Consider the following 20,841-nt stretch of genomic DNA (forward strand, 5'->3'; position numbering starts at 1 on the left):
GCAATCAGAGTCTGCTCTGGGAATCTGTAGTGTATCTGAAGTGGGCCATTAAGAGGTTTTGGGGTTCTACACGGGGGCCTCTGCAGGGAAGGATCTTTCGTTAGTTCTCTTTCCTTCCTGTCCTTCACCCCGAGTCTGTCCTCACTGCACATGGCTAAAGTGTAGAGCTGCCCACACAAAGCCAGGCAAGGAGCTGATACACCGAGTCCGAGGCTGGTTTCCAGTGAGAAAGGTCCCTATCTTTCTGGAAAGCCATGCTTCCCAGGCTAATATCCTGGCCTTCTAGCTCCTCCTTTACCCCGGGTTCAATGTGGCCTCTGCTGTGCGCCTTGCGTGTCCCAGGGAACTTCGAGGCAGTGGATGTTTACTTAAATGTGATTTGCAGTATCTATAGGGAATGGGCAGGTGTCCCCTTACTCCCTTTAAAACAACGTAAGGGAAAAGAAACATACCTCCTTCTTTCCTCTTAAGTTCTGTGGCTGGCCTAAGAATTTAACTAACATAAGACAGACTAACAGGTGAAAAGCACACAAGTTTACTTAATATTTTTACATGTATGTGGGACTCTTTAGAAGGAAGATAAAGACCCCAAGAAGCCATTCGGTCCTTTAGGGCCTTTTTACACAAAGAAAGATAAATCGGGAATGCGACCGGACAGCTTGGGCTGGGTCAGTATACTGTGGGACAGGCCTTGGGAAAGATACAGGGGAAACCCATGGAAGGTCAGGGTTATTTCAGTTGGTCTGTTTGTCCAGGTCCATTCCAGCGTCCACCCCCAGTCTCCAGGGATAAGAACATTCTCTTCCCAGTGCTGGGAGTGTACCTTTCTCCGTGGCAATGCTATGACCTGTGTTCAGGTAGAAGGGGGAGGTCAGAGAGCCCCCCCTTCAGATGTGCTGTTTGTCAGTGGCCTTCAGTTCAAAATAATCAATATGTCAGAGTAGCATACTTTGGGTGGCGTGTTCGGCACCCATCTAATGATGGTCTTGTCATTTCCTGCTCGACAACAGAATATGAACTTTTCAAATCTCGGTTTGCAGGGAAATTGAGAGAAACCAAGGGGGAGTACAGTTGATGGGAGAAGCCCTTCTCTGTACAGTTCCTTCCACTGCATGATCAGTCCAACCTCAGATCAGAGCCTCTGGACCCTGCTCTCATGAAGAGGACTGGGACTTGCGGAGCACATGTTAATCTACGATTCAGATTTTCCCGCTCTCCTGCCATCGAACGGCGTTTCCTTGGCCATCAGCTCTCGGGGCAGAGTGTATGCATAGCCTCTATCTACTCTGTATTGCTGTCCCAAGTCCCTATGGCATCAGATGCTTACTACTGCAAGAGCAAATTACAAAATAAAACACGGTCCAATCATTTACTTTAACAAAAGATTTATTTGAAACAGGTTTGTGCAGACATATACCAGTCAACAGGATTGATCAAAGCCACAAATCACTACATTTTCCAAAACCTCTAAAAATACAAATAAGTGCCCTTCATTTGTATTCACTCCAGGAGGGAACCCCAGCTCCGCTATAACGTGCGGCTGTAATTTAACAACCAGAGGACATTAATAGGACGTGAAAATGGTAACACTTCTAGAGGGAGGGAACAAAAAACCCCCCACACTCCATAGACGCACTCACTACTCTGCTGGGAGCCAATTAAACGTGCCCCACAGCCCTGCTTCCCTCTGCATAACCAGATTAAAACCTCCCTGTCCCAAACAATATTTAAGCAATCTGAGCACAGATGCGACAAGCAGACAGGAGGGCACACGGCTTCGCTGGCTTGAGAAAGACGCCACAAAGATGTTGCGTTCAACCAGCAATTCACTGACCTGCAGGAAAGAGGGTGCACGAGGTCTGCAGACCCAGCTGCTCCTGGAGGAGCCCCAGGGCCCCACCCCTGCAGCTGATCGGGTGGTAGCAGGGACCTTCAGAGGGAGGATTCCTAGGGAAGCAGCGGGCACGCTTCTGAACTCAGCAATCGCTGGCAACATGGGAGAAGGAAGGCAGAGGAATGCACGTGTCGGCACACACACTGATTTTATTAACGAAAAACCTGCAAAGTACCCACTTGCGTGGGGATCTTGCGGGAAGGAGAGAAGCCCTAGGACAGGGCAGATTCTCTTTTCCCGATTTTTAACTGGTATTTACTGGTCCACCCATGGTTGCGTGGTGGTCTTCGGGGATGACTGAATCCGACGCCATCGGAAGTGGGTTCACATCCTCTCAGGCTGTCCCCCTCCTTCTGGCCCCTTCTGGCCCCTTCTCTGCTACTTGGAAGAGCTGGCCTATAAAAGGCCATTGATAAGCTCTCTTGACCCCTCAGTTTCCTGGGCAGGGTTATTTGGATAGCGCTATTACCTCAACTTTCTTCTTCCTATTTCTGTCATAAATCAAAGCCACCTGACACTTTGTTCCTGACTTTTAAAAGGAACAGGTCTCCTTTCTTTCTTTAGCCAGGTCAGAAGAAATGCCGATGGGCTAATCTTGGGAGCATGTTTTTCTTGGTCTGGAGCCTGAGAGAAAGAGCAGAGTGGAGTCTCTAAGGCAACTAGGGCAAGAGATTGTCATTGAAAATGAGCCAGCCAGTGTTCAAAGAATCACTCTTTTGTCTCTCATCAATCAGGGGGGCAGAGGCGCTTGTCAGAGTGAACAGCTATGGATTATGCTTGGGGTGGGGCAACGGGGTGAGCTCGCCCCTCTTTTCTGCCCCCTTGTGTGTCACAGCTTCTGAACATGTGGGCTCAGTAGCCTTTTCTTCCCGTTGAAGCCTACATGCCGGGTGGCCACACTCAGACCTAACAAGCTAAGAGAGAGCCTTTCACAGAGCGCTAGTGGAGGCCTGGCATTCAGGGAAGCTCTTTAACGTCCAAGGAAAAGTGTACTGCGGGACGATATGGGATGCTGAGAAAAAATACATGAGGACAATGCATCAGGTTTGAGTATTTCAGATCTCTTTCTTTCGGGGATACTTACGGACTCTCACCTCTATGTCCCACTGGAAATCCTCAGTGCCATCCTCACTGCCTTGGAGGATGGGCAAGTGGCCAGGACGAGGCTACAAAAACTCCCCCAAGGCTGTGTTGAGACCAAGAACTGTCTTGAGCCGATGGAGAACCAGCAGCATAGATAGCAGATGTATGTTTTCCCTCTGAGAGGGGATAGCTGCCTTTTCACTGTCTCCAGCATTACTAAATTAGCTAAGAAAAGCCTTGGAATGAAGAAAGTATTTAGCAAATCTGATGGGGGATGCCATCTTTTACCTTGATCTGCTAAACTCATTTCTTCGCCAGGTTATTATTTTGGGCTCTGCTTAACCACAGTTTCTCTGTTCCCATTTTTTATGGATCCCTGGAGATGAAGTCTACATTTCAAATGCTGAGGCCGGACTGCTCCTTGAATTACCTTGGGACAACGACCCTTGGTAGTAAGCCAAATGCCAGCTGAAACGTGTGCACTTCCTTCCCATGTTCAAGCCGAAAGACTATCTTATCCCCTTGCAGAGCTATGCGAACATTCTATTCAGCTTATGATCTGAGACATAAACCCCTAGGAACAGAAGTAGGATAAAAAATTCTCTTCAAGAAATGACATAAAGGGTCATTGTTATAACAAATGGAGATTACAGACTTTCTTTAAAAAAAAAAAACAACCGCAACGCCTGTAATATATACATCTATATGCATTTTCAGACATTAGTTACTCATACTCACTTTTTTCCCCCCATTATTCACTGCTTCTTGACAAGTTATCACCGATTTTCACTGCCAGCTCCCTACAGCAAGACCCAAAGCCTTGTCAATGAAAAGAAAATGTCAACAGAGTTCCCAGCCATGCTCTGCCAAAACTCGGGTTCGTGTTTGAGGATATTACTCTACAAATGTTAAAGCAACAGCATCTCCTTTCTCCAAAGCACAGGTTTTGTATACTCTACTAATCCCCACCCCCAAATGACCACACGTGTGCCGGGAGATGGGCAAACGTAACACTGGTCAAGAAGTCCTGAATATTCCACAGAGAGGCAGGATGGACGCATCAGCCACACCCGAAAATTCTTACAAAGCCCATTCTGATAAGCCCTGAAATTGCTTCTGACAACCAGGCAGAAATGGTTGGTTTAGTCTGTTCTCCCATCATGCCTTTTTAATGGGCACTTTCCCCGGCCCTGCTTGCTGGTCCCTGATGGTGTGCGGTGGAACTCAGAGCTAATGCACGGAAGGGCTGCTCTTTTCCTCCTGCAAGCTCAGCCAGAATGGAACACACACTCTTAAATGAGAGTCGGTAGTCTGTGTATGACAGCGGACCAAGGCCAGGCCTCAGTGGATTCTGCTACTTTAGCCCAATGCAGAGGCTGGCCCTATAGTGCTGACCAAGTGTAACCTGCCAGCCTGTATGTCACTTACCATGTGGCAGAGTGACAAGTCCCATGTGGCATTTCCACTGAGCTGACAGCCAGAGAATGCAACTTACTCCAGTCCACCCCGCTCCCTGGGGAGGGGCCTGTGTGACACTCTGACCTCAGTTTGAAGATAGGACAAATGACAGCCCCTGAGTTGGCCACAGCTAAATATCATACATCACACATAGTGACAGCTGCTCCTCCTCGAAGCCCAATTTAGTCATTTGGCCACCAGATAGCTTGATCGCCTATGAGAATTAATAGACTAGAAAGGCATCCCATCTAATATTTTCCTCTCTGTGCGTGTTTCATTATCGCAAACACTGTTTAGTCCAGTTGTCAAAAGAATCAGAAAACATACTCAAACCTCAGAAAATGTGAACTGTCTTTTAGCCTAAAAAAATAAAAAATAAAAAACAAAAAAACCCCAAACAAAATATACACATACTGTAATTCACAAATCTAATTTGGAAGGCTTCAAGTTTAAGAAAGAGCTAAGTGTCTGACAAAGAATGAGTTTGAGTTCCCCTTTCCAGAGGCTTAGTTCCAAATGAAACCAGAGTGAGGGGGCCCACTGAACATTTGATTCAAATTTTTGTCTTTCCTCTATTTTTAGGATATCACTTCTCTGGGTGTCCAATAAAGACCCATACCTCAGTCTGTTGTGTTAATTCAGGCACATTTTGTGGGGGAGGGTCCTAATTCCTGCACGACAGCCCTTCAGGGATTCATTTCGCTGGGTGCTCTAGTAAAAACGGTTTACCAACTCAGGGAGGAAGGAATGGCAATTTTCTAAGCCTCACCTGTTCACTGCATGTTCTGGTTCCCCTTAAGCCCTCCCTGGATCCTGGTCATGTCATAAGCAAAGGGTTAGTTTTCTTTGTCCGTGCAAATCATACTTTAAGTTATTACAATGCCCAATAAGATGTGGATTCTCCAAAAATAACGGGTGAGGAAGCAAAGTGCACTGTTGTTTAATTTCCCAGTTTAGCGCAGCCATTCCCCGGAAGAACGGTGCCATTCTAAGCAGTAACAGCTGCCCAGAAGTATTTATGTTAAGCCATCCAAAAACCTGGTTTGGCAACCAAGGCCCAGAGGAGGGAGCGTGCCTCCAGGCTGGCCATTCATTAAGGGCTCCAGGTGCTCTAGTTCGTGCCCGAGGGCAGGCAAGTTCTGCCCAAATTTAGAAGGCGGGGCCCAGAAGTTTGGAAAGTCAGTGATGCAGCACTTCTCCTCATCTTAGAGTCAGGACACTTTCTTTTCGGAGGTGCCTGCGTCTACCACTGACTAGATAAGGATGGGAACCTCATCCATACAGAAAAGGGCATTTCCTTGAAGTGTCTGGAAGTGTTGCTGCTTAAAACTGCACGCCAGCGTCTTGTTTAGCCTCCTGCATGCATCATCACAACTGCCTGGGATTCAGGGCTTGATTTCAGTGTCCACTGAGGAGTCTTGGCTAACATGTCCTCTCTGTCTTCCTCCCCGGGTTTCTGTGTTCCTTGCCTCTCGCTGTCCCCTTTGATGGTGGTCTTCCCCCACCAGCCTCAGGGGCCCCAACTCTCCCACTGGGTTCACTCATCCTGCCTGATTTTAGAGTTACAGAGCGATAGGTGCATCCCTTCTCTGGGGAGACATGCTGCACATCCATTGGTTTCCCAGCAGGGAAAGTCCAAAATGGGGTCTGAACTCCCAAGAAAACATGTGTGGGTCTCACTGAAGTGAATGCCCAAGGTTCAGTGGCCTGGAGGTTGGGGAATGAGTATGGAGAGCCTGACCAGAGTGGGAGCGCCGTAGCATTCTACCACACACTGACCTGCAGGCCTCCCTGTCCTGGGAGAGCCAGATAAACATTTAGAATATGTGCAAATAGCTAGGCTTCTTTTCTTTAGTTCTAGGACAAGGGCGGTGGCAGGTGAGATTTCCTGCATCCATATCTGAGTCTGTGCTAGGACAGGAAATCGTGCACGGTTGGGCTGGTTGCGCGCCAGCTGCCATGCGCTGAGCACAGCGGTCAGCCATGCAGGAGGTCCAGGACGCGGGAAGCCCGGACAGCCCAGAAGGCACCTGGGAAGGGCGCGGGAGGATGCTCGAACCGCGGCCCGCCTGCCCTGCCGGGAGTGTGGCGAAGAGGTTCAGAGACGCCTTCTCAGGGTTACCAGCCTGATAACAGACATTTTGGGGATTTCACTGCCATCACACTTCATACAAACGAGAGAGGAATCGGAACCAAGCAAGACATCAACCTGCCTACAGTGGCGTTTACATGCTGCCTGGCGGACATCCTCTGTGAGTGAACAAAACAGGAAGGACGCGTGCCCCCGCTCCAATTCCGCAAGGCGGGTTTCTCACGCAACATAAAATTCTCACCTTTCTCCCAGAACAACTAGTACTGATGTTTAAATATTGGTGGAACATAACGTTTTTAATTTCACACCTCACAGAGCACAGCTGAATGCTTCAGAACAACGTAAACAGAAGTCAGGCCAAGCACTGCGGACGGACTGGAAGGGAACAAAATGGCTTCCCCTGTGGGATCTACTCCAGGTTTGCGAGGGAACGTGGAACTAACAAACTGGTTGGCTAAGGCCACAGAAATGGGTTTTATGGTGTTTTGGCTGCTGACACCAGTCTCTTCTGACAGAGATGTGTTAACACTGGGTGCAACAAACCGCATCTCTTTCCTGGGATCAATCAGGACTCACGTCTTATTTCTTCCTCAGTTTCTTCTTGGTGGTGTCATAAGCACGGACGATTTCTTCCTGAGTAACAGCTCCATGCTCTTCTTGAGAGAAGGCATACCCGTCTGCAAGAGGAGCGCACACAGGGATTGGTGAGGAGGAGAATGGGGGGAGCAGGCTGGGTTTAGAAGAAAAAGCCTTAGTGGGAGATGGCTGCTGACCTTTGCCACCCTGGGCTCACCAGCCTGAGGTAGGTGGGGACCCGGGACAGAGAGACCTGAGGCTCGGAAGGGACATGTGGGCAGAGTGTGGGGTGGGGCTGGCCAAGGCCTGACCAGACAGGGCCTGACCGGTTCTGACCCCTGATGCCGAGGCTGGCATGGGAGGGTTCGGGGTGGGGGATGGGGGGCGGCTTCTCTGCAGCTGAGCTGGGAAGCATAAACAATGGGTCACTGGGCCGGGTCTGTACTTCCCCAAGCGCCAGTCAAGAGGAAAGGCGACATGCTCTGCTCCGGAAGTGTCCCAAGCTGCCCAAAGCTGCAGGCTGGCTGGGTACTTTATGAAGCTGTGAGCAGGCTGGGGAACACACACACCATGCAAGTCTGCAGAACCGGCCCTGTGCTCACGATGCTTGCGGCACTCCTGCTCTTACACGGGACAGATGAGGATTGGTAATCAGAAATTGCAGCTGGTTCATTTTTGTGGACATAAGGGAAAAGATCACAAGCTAAAGCCAAGGGGCCCCAGGAAGACTGGTTCTCATAATCAGTTGCAGTAATAAGAAAAATACTAGCAGCAGCCGCCAACAAAGACCGAAGGCTATGTGTATGGGGCCTGTTCGATGTACTATGGAGAAGCAGCTCATTCACTCCTCCCAGCAGCCCCTGAGGCAGGGGAGAGTATTCTTCCCATTTCACAGATGGGGAAACTGAGGCATGGGGTGATTCCCCCCCCCCCATGAGTCACCCAAGGTCATAGACCTAGTGAGTGGTAGTGCTGGGAGCCAAACCCGGGCAGTGCTCCTGCAGGACCCACACTCTTCCTGCATCTCCAGTTCCAGAGAGAGGTTCAGCATTCAGAAGCCCAAAGTAGGGCCCTCCTTCCTATCGGGTCCTTCCCACTGAAGAAGCATTCATAAGATTCTCTCTCTGCTGGCGAACCTTTTTGGATCAGGACTCTGGAAAAGTCCCACAGCTGATTAGACTTTCTGACCCAAAGATAACAACAGTGAAATGTCTGGCAAGGATGACTCCCATCCATATGTATATATGACTTGTCAACTGACGTGTTCGTTCACGGTCACGTTCTTTGAAGGGGAAAAATAAATCAGACACTGTGCCCATGTACCACCTCCTGGATTGCTAATCATTTTACTCAGATCCTTGGCTTACAAAGGGACGTTTCTGAACTATTAAGACATAGAGCAGCAGCATATCTGGTGGGGACAGGGAAGAAGGAGCTCTGACAGAGGATGCTCAGGGTGACTTTGGACTCTGCATGTGCTCGTAAACCAGAGTCTCTGGCCATGGGCTGGCATCCCGGCTCTCCTGGCCACCGCCTGAGGAAACCCGAGGGCTCAGGAGGGCCCCCTGGGAAGTGAGGGCTTGTCTGCATAGGTGGCCCCGGGAGGCAACTAAGGACAGGGCTAGAGGGCAGGGGGACTGGGAGCAAAGGCAGAACCTGTGAAGGATGAGGACAGACAGGAGTCTTCCTGTAGAGATCTCCACCTACTGGCTCACCTCCATCTCTAACCAAACCAAATCCACCAACCAAAAAGCTTCACTGTGTGGCAGCTGGCAGCCATGGTGAGCCCCATCTGGCTGCCTCTGGGAGGGGGCGGTGTCCCTGGGCTGCAGTGCAGGAATAGGCCTGGAGAGGACAGCCCTGGGGGTGCTGGGTGCAGGGCACTTGAACTTCCTCCTCAGGGCTTTCCACACAAGGAGCCCTCAGAGGCTTCACGGGATCTGAGAAGGAGGTGCCTTTTCTCTCTTCCGTTCTCCTAGAACTTTTAGATTTCCCTTGATGAGTTGCTTGGTCAGTGAGGCCAGGGAGCGGTCCTTTGTCTGGCTGTTGCGGGCCAGCTCCCTCCTTCGCCTGTGCTATGGTGGATCGTCTAGGACAAGGTGGTCCTAGTGCAGCTTTCTGACTGCAGTCCAAGACCAGACGCCTTTCCTTGGGATGTGTCAAAGCAGAATCTAGCAAACAACACTGTATCCTCCAGTCACAAGGCTGTGTTCTGTGGTCAGTATGGATCATTTTTATTCTCTGGTCTTTAAAAGGAATATTTTTAGTAAGTATCTTGTGTTTTCCTTTGAGGGCCATGGAGTGGTCATCTGTGGCCTGCCATGCCTCCCCAACCTGGCATTGGTGGCTCTGATCCTAAGCAGTGGGAGCCCCTTCTAAGTGCTCTCCTTGAGCTGTTCTGGTGGCAGGCAGAAGGCTGAAGGTGGTCGTCTCCACCATGCCCTAAGGCAAGAAGGATGGTTCTAATCCTTGCCCGGCAGTAATCGGTGATAGGACCGTGGGTTCTTTAAGTTTTCTGGGTCTTCTTAGTTTACTATTCTGTGAAATAAAGGGCCTGCACCAGGTCAGGTCCAAGTTCCCTCAGAGCTCCCACCCTCCCAGTGGGTGCCAGGCTTTTCCACGGCTAACAATATCCAGGCACAGAACCCTCTTCTTTGTTCAGGGCCAATTCACACGCAGCACCAACGGAGGAAGCCTCCACCTCCTTACCAGAGAAGAAGGGAACCTGTCACAACAACGCATCCAAACAGAACAGCTGCTACCTGTCTTTTTTTGGTGGGCTTCTTGGAGAGGGTTCCTGGCAGAGAGGAAGAAATGAAGGGAACTCCCTGAGACAAAAAAGCAAATATTGTTTGGGGGAGTGTCCTTTTGGGAAAGGTAGCTGAGCATCTGGAATTGTCTACTCCTTGGTCAGGTGGAAGGAACAAAAGGCTTGTCTCACTCCGTTTTACATTCACATTCTGTCTATGCCTACTGAGGCAGAGACAAAGCTGAGAGCTGTAAGGCATCTGTGGCTTGTATTTGTCTCACTGGCACAGGTCCTTCTGCTGGGATTACTCAGCCACTCTAGACTAGGAAGGGCTTCTGGGTGTCCACTTGGGAGGACCTTCCCAAGCAAATCTCTTCTCTTGGGTTAAGCTGAGACCCAGAGGTCATGACCAAATGGCTTGTCCAGCAGTCCCCTTTGGTTGTGTCTACCATCATGTTTCCAGAATTTGTGCACTAAGACTTTCCTTACTAGACTTTCTTAGCCTCCGCAGAAACTTAAAGTGAACTCCGCAACTCAAGTAGGAAAAGAAGATGGCTTGGTAGGGTTATCCTGGGACAGGGGTGTCTCCTGGTTCAGATACAACATTTTCCTCTCAGAAACCAGGCCTGGTGGGAGTCAGGGCTGTAATCGAAAACATTTTAGTGGGGCAAGAGAGACTATAACCATCCAACTAGCCTCCGCCTGTCTAGTCTACACCCCTCAGCCTGACAAAGATGCACCATCAGGTCACCAGCTTCTGTCTGATGGACACTGAGCCGCCATTTGCATACAAATGGGGAGCTCAAAGAAAGCTTCCAGCTCTTTGCCATTCCCACTTTCATTCATCTTTCAGGAAGTCCTGACAGCCACAAAGTAATGATAGGGGGTCTGGGGAAAGACATTCATGGGCCCAACTCCTGAACTTCCCTGGGCTGGCTTCTTAAATGCTTAGCTGCAGCCAGAAACTGGGAGCAGAATGCGGTAAGGTAAAGGAGATGGAAAAGGATGGGAGTGTCTTCACTGTTCTGTGCTCTCCCAAGAGAACATTTGGTGAAGTCCATAAAACCACGTCATTTTTTTTTCATTATTTTGGAATAAAACTCCCCTTAAGTAGCTCTGATAACATCTTCATGAGAATAGAAGTTTCCTGTCTGGAAAAAGATCCCTAAAAGCAACAGAAGTGGGGATGACCATGGGGGCCATGAGGACGACAAGGCTATGACAGTAGGAAATGCTGATCTCAGTTAGAAATACTGTGTGTTGGTATCCTGCTGCCAAGACGAGCTTCCCTTCCAGTTTCCTGGGAAGACAGGCCCAAGACAGTGGAGGGACAGACACAGAAGAGATAGCTAGGCAGAGGCTGAGAGAAGAACGCAGAACTTCTCACAGGCCGGGAGTACTTCTGGCCTTTCTAGTTCTTGACAGAACGTTTGTTATCAAATCAGTTTCTTACTATTGCTGGGTGTTTTTAAAATGTGGTGTGATCTTAAAGGCTTTTTAAATTTCTTAGACTTGTTCATTCTGATTTTCTTTTGTTCTTCAAAATCCTAAGTTAAGAAAGTTTTTTTAGTAGTTGTTCTAAGACATTTTATGACGCTTCCATAAAAGTTCTTACATGGTCTTTGATCTCAATATATGTATCTTACATATTCTTCCTAGAGTTATTCTGAAATAGTTATTAGGGAAGCAGCAGGACTCCTTGGCATGAACTCCCCTGTTTACAGAACCAGTCCTCATTTTCTCTGTGTCTGTTACAGAGAAGGTGCTTTATATACATTGTCTTGAAGCCTCACAAAGACTGTGTCAGATGTGCATTGTTTTTTTTTTCCCTTTTAGTGTATATTATTAGATTTCTTTTGGTCCCCCCAGTGGAGGAAACAGAAGTTTAGAGAAGTATGTAAGTCACCCAAAGTCAGTCAACTAGTGGCAGAAAAGACCCAGTCATATCTCACAGTTACTGGACTCCATATTGGCAGGTACTATTCTAGGCTCTTCATATAAATGATTGAATTTAATCCTCTCCCAAAACCAAGCTCTTACATCATCTCCATTTTACAGATATAGAAATAAGAGGTTAACTTACCTAAGTGCACAAAACCATGACAGAGCTGGAACAGGACCGTGGAGCAGCCCAGCTCCAGAAACAGGGCCCCCCAGACCTCGCTCCCTGGGCTAGACCACCAAGCCTCCTGACAGGACCGCGCTCTCCTGGCTCTGAGAGACCTTGGCTGGGACCCAGCTCACCGGGCCTCGCTGGGCCAGTTACTACATTGACCTAAGCCTCTGCCAGGTGCTCTTGGGGCTGATACCATCCTTGGGATGGGACATGAAGCATGTGGGGCACCACATGGAGTTGGTCTCTGCCATGTTGGTATTCCATGTTGAAAAGTAAGGAGAAGGAGACCATCCCTTTCCTTCTCTCTGTTAGAAAATCTGAGAAGATCTGCTGATGCGTGGAGCTCAACCAAGCATGACACAGACCCCTCCTACCTATACTATGGGTACAAGGATTCTGCACTTCTAAACCATTCTCCTTTCCTTCTGAACACCTCAGGGAGAGAAAGGGAAGCAGGAAACAGTGTTGCGAGATGCGATGCGATGTGCAGGTGCAAGAGAGGGGGCTCTGGAAAAAGAGGTGGGATTCGGAGGGGCAGAAGCAGGGGACAGACAACATGCCAAGAGACCTCACCTTGGGGAAGACAGAGGTAAGCCCCTCCAGAAGGAAACCTGTGCTAACAATGCCCCCCAGCAGGGAGTCAAGTGGCTGAATAGCTGAAAAAGCACCCCCCAGCCCTGTGAGCTCTGCCAGCCATCTCTTTTTGATGGCCTCCTGCCCCCTCCCCTGGGGTCTGGCACATCCCCTCTGCTCCCCCACTTCATCTAGGTCTGGTCCCTTCAGCAGAAACCAGGCCTGGCCTCTCGTGTTAAGTGGGGTACCCAGGCTAGACCCGGGCAGCCTTCCTGGGAAAAGTACACAGAGATTTTTTTTTCCCCTCAGTGATTATCATTGTTTCAAATTAATAAGCTAATTTTAACTAAAACAGTGTCTATTGCTATCTTTGGGGGCAATAATCTAACAGTAACATAATTTCAGTCTCAGAACAAAATCTTATTGGGAGGCTGACAGAAGGGCCTCGACCACATCAGGATTTTAAGTGTCAGGATTTTGTCATTCAGACATTTGATTGGGTCCCAGGGAATTTTCTACACTCAAGCCAAGCTCACCTCCAGCCACACTCACAAATTCCCCTTCCAAATGTGGGGATCAGGCTGGGCATTGGTTTCCAGCCCTATCAGCACCAGGAGGCTTTACTGAAGCCACCGCCCTGGGGTCAGGCTGAGTGGAATGTGGCCAGGGGCTACTTACGGGGGACACACTGATGGATGGAGCCTCCCCGGAAGAGAGTGGGGGGCGTCTTCCGGCTGAGCCTCTTCAGTAGGCGGTCACGTTCATTCATCCTGCAGGTAGATCAAACGCAGTCAGTCCCAGTTCATGGGAATACCTCTCAAAGGGCCTCACCCAGGGACTCGAGGTTGCAAAAATAAAACAGACAAGGGAAAAGGCTTCCTCGCATCAGGAAAAACGTCCAGGTTGGCAAGCAGCTCTATTATTTACAGTAGATGCTATCTCGACACCTTGAGTGCACCGCTCCTTCTTCTAAAAGGCGCTCTGTTTCCAGTCTATCCTGTACATAACGCCTCTCAATGCTGCCTTCCTCTTAATTGAAGTGCACTACAAGTACCCTTTCATACCAGGCACACCCTTGGCTTTCCAGAACGCTTCTGCAAGCAGTCATCTGTTTCTAGGGTAAATGTCTTAGAGCCTCCGTTCCACCTGCGGCCGCCTCTCCCAGAGCCAAAAAACTCTACCAAGGGCGAAAGCCTCCCCCAGGGTCCTTGGGTCCCCAGCAAGAGACTGATTTCTTTCTGCCCAACTTGATTGTTATTTTGAAATAGTGAATATAAAGGTGAGCTTCCTTGGAAGACACAAGGATTAGAAGCTCTCTCCTTGCCTCTCCTGAAATGACTCCCTCCAAGTTTGCCACCACTCTAAGGAAATATGGAGCACAACTGTTGTTTATTCTTCCAAAGCAAAAGGGGGGTGCCTTAAAATTGCCCAGGTAGGCCAGAGGGCTTTGCTTTCTTATCATTACAATGTCACTTTGCTTGCCCCAGAAGATTCCTGGGGCGTGGGAGTTTGCCACTGCCCTCTGACAGGGGCTGAACTATGTTCCCCCCAAATGCATCTATTGAAGTCATATCCCCAATTACTTGGGAATGCGACTGTATTTGGAGACAGGGTCTTTAAAGTGGTGATTAAGTGAAATGGGGTCATTAGGGTGGGGCTTAATCCAAGGTGACTGGTGTCCTCTTGAGGAGACGAGATTAGGATACAGACAGCCCACAGAAGGAAGTGCACATGAAGATGCAGAAGACAGCCATCAACCAGCCTCCGAAGGACCAAACACTGCCAGCACCTTGATCTGGGATGGCCAGCCTCAGGAAGTGGGAGAAAATAAATCCTTGCTAAGTCACTCAGTCTGTGGTACGTTGCAACAGCGGCCATAGCAGACAAATCCATCCCGATCTGCTGTTTGTGGGAACGTGAGGGCACAGAAGCTGCGGCTGCCTGCTGTCCCAGGCACCTCCCCACTCCCAGTGTCTGTGGGCCTTGAGCCTGAGGGAGATGGTCTCCTGACCGGAGTCCACTTCACAGTGATCTCAAGGGCCTCAAAGGAAGAACGGGGCCCAAGGTATTCTCAATAGATCTCAGAGCTGAAGTTCATTTTGCCCCTGAGTTTCCAGAAGAGAACATTTTCTGATTATGTTTGTTGAAAGGACAATGTTTAATTCATCACCAATTAAAGGTGAGCCTCAGCTAGCTAAGCTTGGCAAAATAGCTGATGAGGAAAAACACTATCCCTTCACACTGGCTTTTCCCTTCTCTCTCATGTCTTTTTCTTCCATGGGCCAGATTAATCTTACTAGGCCCTGCTGAGCAACTGCCCTGGCCAGTAGGCAGACAGGAGCCAATGAAGGTGGAGGAGTCCATGAGTGTGCCATCCGTCTGGGAGCTCGCTGCCCCCGACAGGCTGGGGCTCCCTGTGCTGGCTACTTTTAGGACAGGGGGAGGGTAATGAAAGGCTGTCCTCTCTGTGTGACCAGAGAGGTCATATGCCTCCATGGAGGGCACTGCCAGGCTCTGCCCAGGGCATATGTGAAGAGGGGGCTCCAAAAGGCTGGGCTCCCAAGGGCAAGCTTTCCAGCCAGGTTGTGGCAAGGGAAAGGCACTTGTTCCCCAGGAACCCGGTGGACGGACTCAGCCTACGCTCTGCTAGCACACCCCTCCTCTGTCCCAGTCAGCCCTGTCTTCCACGCTCAGGTCCAAAAGCTCTATGTGGCAATGGGGTGAATGAGGATGTCACAGGACCACAGAAGTGGGAAATCACACACGTTGGTCTATCACTAGGCAGGTGAGGAGACTCAGCTGTACCAAATACAAAGGTCACAGGATGTGTTACTGGCACTGTTCCTGCCCCTGCCTCTGCACCGGGAAGATGTCCCTAATTTCCTTGTGAAATGGTATATGCTTCTCTCTTTTTTATAACAAAACACTCCAAGCTCATCGAAACCAGTACAGTGAATGTCCACCAACCTATTCAGCTTTAGCAAATGATAGGTTTACCACTTGACCCCTTGTTTTAGAGGGACCCACTCCATCCTGCAGCCTTTCCTGCCAGGGGGCAAAGGCTCCACAGAACCAAGAAGACATGTCTACCCAGAGCCCATGCCTGTCCTCTGGCTCAGGAATCTGGGACGCCAGAAGTCCCTGTTGAGCAACATCTCTCCAACCTGGCATCCAAGGCCAGCCAGACTTCCTCACTAGCTCTGTCTTCCTAAGAGCATACCCTATAGGTGTTGTGCACTCTCCTAGGCCCATGGGTGGCCAATGGGTGGTACTTCACGTGGGACATGTATGAACAAGAGTGTCCAAACACATGTGTGCAACTCCCTCCCAGTGCAGGACAGAGCTGGGGTCTGCTAACTCTTCTCCATGCCACCACATTCTGGCTCCAACCCCCATAGAATCTGGGAATCACGAAGTACCACAGTTATTTTGAAGGTATATTAATTGAGGTATATGGCTATTTGTCAGCTTGAATTACAACTTTCACATACTCAGACGGGGTATTTGGTCTCCATTTGCACTCTCACACCAAGTCCTGTCCTGGTGAGAACCACTTCAAAAAAATTTTTAAGGGTGTGTGTACGTGTGTGTGTGTGTGTATATATATATATATATATATATATATATATATATACTTATTTATTTTGTAATCTCCACACCCAGTATATGGCTTGAACTCACGACCTTGAGGACAAGAGTCCCATGCTCCTCTGACTGAGCCAGAAGGCACCCCTACTTCATATTTTAACAAAACAATAAAATCTCAAATATAAAGTCCCTTACATTCCTCCCATTCTTTTCCCTTCTAGGGTAACAAGGTTAGAAATAATCTCCCATCAGATATTCATAAATGACACTAAAGATCTATACAGAACTCCTCAAACTCAACACTCAAAAAACAGATAATCACATCAAAAAATGGGCAGAAGACATGAACAGACACTTCTTCAGTGAAGGCTACAAATGGCTAACAGACACGTGAAAAAATGTTCATCATCATTAGTCCTCAGGGAGAATCAAATCAAAACCACATTGAGATACCACTTGACACCAGTTAGAATGCCAAAATTAACAAGACAGTAAACAAACAAGTAAACAAGTGCTGGAGAGGATGTGAAGAAAGGGGAACCCTCTTATACAGTTGTTGGGAATGCAAGTTGGTGCAGACACTTTGGAAAACAGTGTGGAGATTCCTCAAGAAATTGAAAATAGAGCTTCCCTGTGACCTGCAATTGCACTACTGGGTGTTTATCCCAAAGATATGGATGTAGTGAAAAGAAGGACCACCTGTACCCCAATGTTCATAGCAGCAATGGCCATGGTCGCCAAACTGTGGAAAGAGCCAAGATGTCCTTCAACAGATGTATAGATAAAGAAGATATGGTCCATATATACAATGGAATATTATGCCTCCATCAGAAAGGATGAATATCCAACTTTTGTATCAACATGGACAGGACTGGAGGAGATTATGTTGAGTGAAATAAGTCAAGCAGAGAGAGTCAATTATCATATGGTTTCACTTATTTGTGGAGCATAAGGAATAACCTAGAGGACATTAGGAGAAGGAAAGGAAAAGTGAATTGGGGGAAATCAGAGGGGGAGAAGAACCATGAGAGACTGTGGACTCTGAGAAACAAACAGGGTTTTGAAGGGGAGGGAGGTGGGGGGATGGGTGAGCCTGGTGGTGAGTATTAAGGAGGGCATGTATTGCATGGAGCACTGGGTGTGGTGCATAAACAATGAATCTTGGAACACTGAAAAAATAAAATAAAATAACAAAAAGGAAATAATCTCCCATCTCTATGTCATACTTTCGTTTTACATATATATGCAACACAACTAATACTTAATCATGTTCTAACATATGTCTAAGTAGTGTCATTTATTTTATACTTCTCATGTATCACATTTTTCTTTGCTCCTTCTTTGTTTCTTCTTTCTTATATTCTGTTTAATTATCTACTCATTTAGAGGACTAGTTCTTCATGGGTAATCTGTCTTTTTCCTTCTAGACGCTTTTAGAATTACTCTGTCTTTAGTGTTCTGCAGTTTTGTTGCAACACTTAGGTGTAGGTTTGATTTTATATCCTGCTTAGCTGCTCAGACCTGGAAAGCCAGTATAACTCAAAAGTTTATCTTCCTGTGTGGAAAACACTTTGAATACTGCCTGTCCCCAATTCTCTGGTTTTCTTATTTGGGGCTTCTGTTATATATAATTCTATCTCCCACATCCCAACATCTCTAGATTTTCTATTTCCTTTTTTCCTTTGTCTTTATCTAAACTATTATTTAGCTGACTGGCATGCTTTAAGTTAGTATCCTTTTCATGTTTATCTTCCAGACCCACCTGTTCTTACATATTGTCTAACTCTTGCTTTTTGATTTCAGTGTCTTCTTTCTTCAGTATTTTACAGATTCTTTCAGACATTCCTTGCATCTTCCATTCTTAGGGAGATGGAAGGGACTACTAATTGTCTTCCATATTCCATGACGCTCCTTCACTATGGTTTATTTACTGTGTGTGCTCTAGTTATTCTTCAGAATAATTTTCTTTTGCCTCCGCCAAGATCCTATGGAATACATCAATTTTTGTATTATCTTAGCTTAGTTCCTGTAGCATTGGGAATAGTCTAAAATTGGAACTCATACATAAGCATGGGCTTCCAGTTTCTAGTCGGTAATTCTTTCCTCTGCATTGCTGCTTTGTCAAACTCGTGAGTAAAATGTTTCTAGTTTCTGTTTCACTAAAATAGCAGCCGAACCAAATTTACAGCTTTGTGTATAGGGTTCTCTTCTATCTCACATGGGACTGAGGTTTTATCTCTCCTCTCTCTGCATTAATCTCTGAACCATCAGTCCCTGAGTCTCTTATGTGGTCTGATGTCCCTTCTTCAGCTTCATCTCCCTCTTAGCCTCCTGACTTTTGTGTCTCTTCATTTTTAGCACCTAGGTTTCTGTGTGCTTTTTTTGAACTTGATTACATATTAAAAGCTTTCATTTGTTCTTATTTCACTGAGCATTTATATGAATTTGGAAAAGTTCTGAGTCAGCTTAGTCTACCATATTGACTTTATCTGTTTTTGGTGAATAATTTATATTTCCCTGACCCAACTACTGGAAAACAGTATGTTTTGTATGGCTACAAAACAAAGTCATAGAACTGTTCCTTCTCAAGTCTTGCCATCCTTAGAAACAATCTTTTCTGGAGACCCTTAAAAATAGCAACATGTCTGACAAAGCTTTGGGTAATGAAAAGGATCCTAGAGCTTATAAAACACTCTAGTGGTGATGTTTGTGCCACTGGCTTCTCTATGTGCTCCAATGTTGAAAATGTAAAGGAATATTATTTTCCCAATTTCCCTATTTCTTCTCTGTGGAAGAAAAAAGAGCATTATGAATGAATATAATTAACATTTCTCATGAACAGATAATCTTGAAAAAGCTCAAGATAGAAAGGGGTGGTAATGATATTTGTCCTTCATATATTGTGGCATCTACATATGTTTTAGAGATATCTACTCACAAAGACACAGGAAAAAAGGTGAAGGAAACACAACCAAGTACTTGGTTAATTATGAATAATAAGAAGAGAAAAAAGGAGTACAAATTAGCACAGGGGAGGACAATTTAAATCTGTGAGATTTTGGTTTTAAAAAAGGAGAGAGAATCCTCAAGAAAGTACTGGCAAACTGAATTCAGCCAAATAATAAAAGGATTAAGCACCATGACCAAATAGGATTTATCCCAGGAATGCAAGGATGGTTCAACATATAGAAATCAATCAATGTAATATATCACACATTAACAGAATGAAGGAAAACCACCACATGATCATCTCAATTGATGCAGAAAAAGCATTTGATAAAATCCAGCACTCTTCCATGATAAAAATACTCAGCAAACAAAGGATAGAAGGGAAATTCCTCAACACAGCACAGGTCACTTATGAAAGACCCAGGGTTAACATCATACTCAGTGGTGAAAGACTGACAGCTATGTCTCTACAATCAGGAGGAAAACAAAGGATGTCTGCTTTCACCACTTCTATTTGACAAACTTGTTGGAAGTTTTAATCAAAGCATAACTGCTTTTGTCTAACAACAAAATTCTAATAGTCTTTTTTGCAAAAATGGAAAAATTTGTCTTAAGATTCATAGGGAACTACAAGGGAACCCATAATTGCCAAAATAATTTTGGGAAAAAAATAAAGTCACAGAACTCATATTTCCTGATTTTGAAACTTAATATAAAGCTAATAATAATATAAAGCTAATAATATAAAGCTAATAATAATATAAAGTAAGAAGAACAGTGTGACATTGGCATAAATCAATGTAATATAATTAAGAGCCTAGAAATAAACTCAAATATATCTACGGTCAATTGATTTTTGGTTAGTTTACCAAAATCATTTTATGAGGAAAGAATAGTCTGTTCAGCAAATGATGCTCGGAACAACTGGATTTCCAAATCAAAAGACTGAAGTTGGGACCTTACCTCAATCACATATAAAAATTAACTAAATATGGACAAAAGATTTAAGCATAAGAGTTGAAACTATATAAATCTTAGAAGAAAACAAAGGAGTTATTTAATCTTTATAAATTTGGATTTGGCAACGGTTTCAGAAATATGACACCCAAAGCACAGGCAACAAAAGAAAAAATAAACTGGATCTCAGCAAAATGAAAAACTTCTGCTTAACAAAGGACATCCTCAAGAAAGTAGAAAGGTAACAACCATGAAATGAGAGAAAGTATTTGCAAATCACATAACTGATAAGGACTTAGTATCCAGAGTATATCAATAATCCTCAGTACTTAACAACAAAATAAACAACCCAGTTCAAAAATGGGCAAACGACTTAAATAGACATTTATCTAAAGAATAAATATAATGGCCAACAAGCACATGAAAAGACATTCCACACCATTAGTCATTAGGGAAATACACAAAGAGACAACCCTTAACATCTACTAGGATGGCTATAATTCAAAAACAAACAAACAAACAAAACCAGAAAATAACAAATGTGGGAGAGGATTTGGGGAACTTGGAAGCCCAGCACATTCCTGGAGGTAGAGTTGTGACTCCTGACTTCTGGGTTGTTGAGTTCAAGCCCCACGATGGGTGTAGAGATTATATAAAATAGTAAGTTTCACCCTATGTGAATTTTATCACAATTTAAACAAAAGAAAACTCAATTAAACAGAAAGGAGAGGGAATGGGTCCTGAATGGAAGTCAGTTCACTCCCATAGCCTGAACTGTTACTGATGATGTCATCATCACATTTTAC

The 20,841-nt window shown here is 46.3% G+C and overlaps 1 protein-coding gene across 3 annotated transcripts in view; it reads right to left on the minus strand.

Annotated features, from left to right (window-relative positions):
• Positions 1-1,368: 1,368 nt before the first annotated feature.
• Positions 1,369-20,841, minus strand: part of ATP8A2 (ATPase phospholipid transporting 8A2) — a 604,668-nt gene continuing 585,195 nt past the window's right edge. For all 3 annotated transcript variants that reach the window (XM_045069586.1, XM_013049724.2, XM_004780021.3), the window contains exons 36-37: positions 13,220-13,311; positions 1,369-7,204 (exon numbers count right to left, since the gene is read on the minus strand). In XM_045069586.1, coding sequence (XP_044925521.1) covers positions 7,107-7,204; positions 13,220-13,311 — 190 coding nt within the window. In that variant the 3' untranslated portion in view covers positions 1,369-7,106. The remainder of the gene's footprint in view (positions 7,205-13,219; positions 13,312-20,841) is intronic.

This window comes from Mustela putorius, unplaced genomic scaffold, assembly GCF_011764305.1.
Source record: "Mustela putorius furo isolate JIRA1106 unplaced genomic scaffold, ASM1176430v1.1 tig00003942_pilon_pilon_pilon, whole genome shotgun sequence".
Lineage (NCBI taxonomy): Eukaryota > Metazoa > Chordata > Mammalia > Carnivora > Mustelidae > Mustela > Mustela putorius.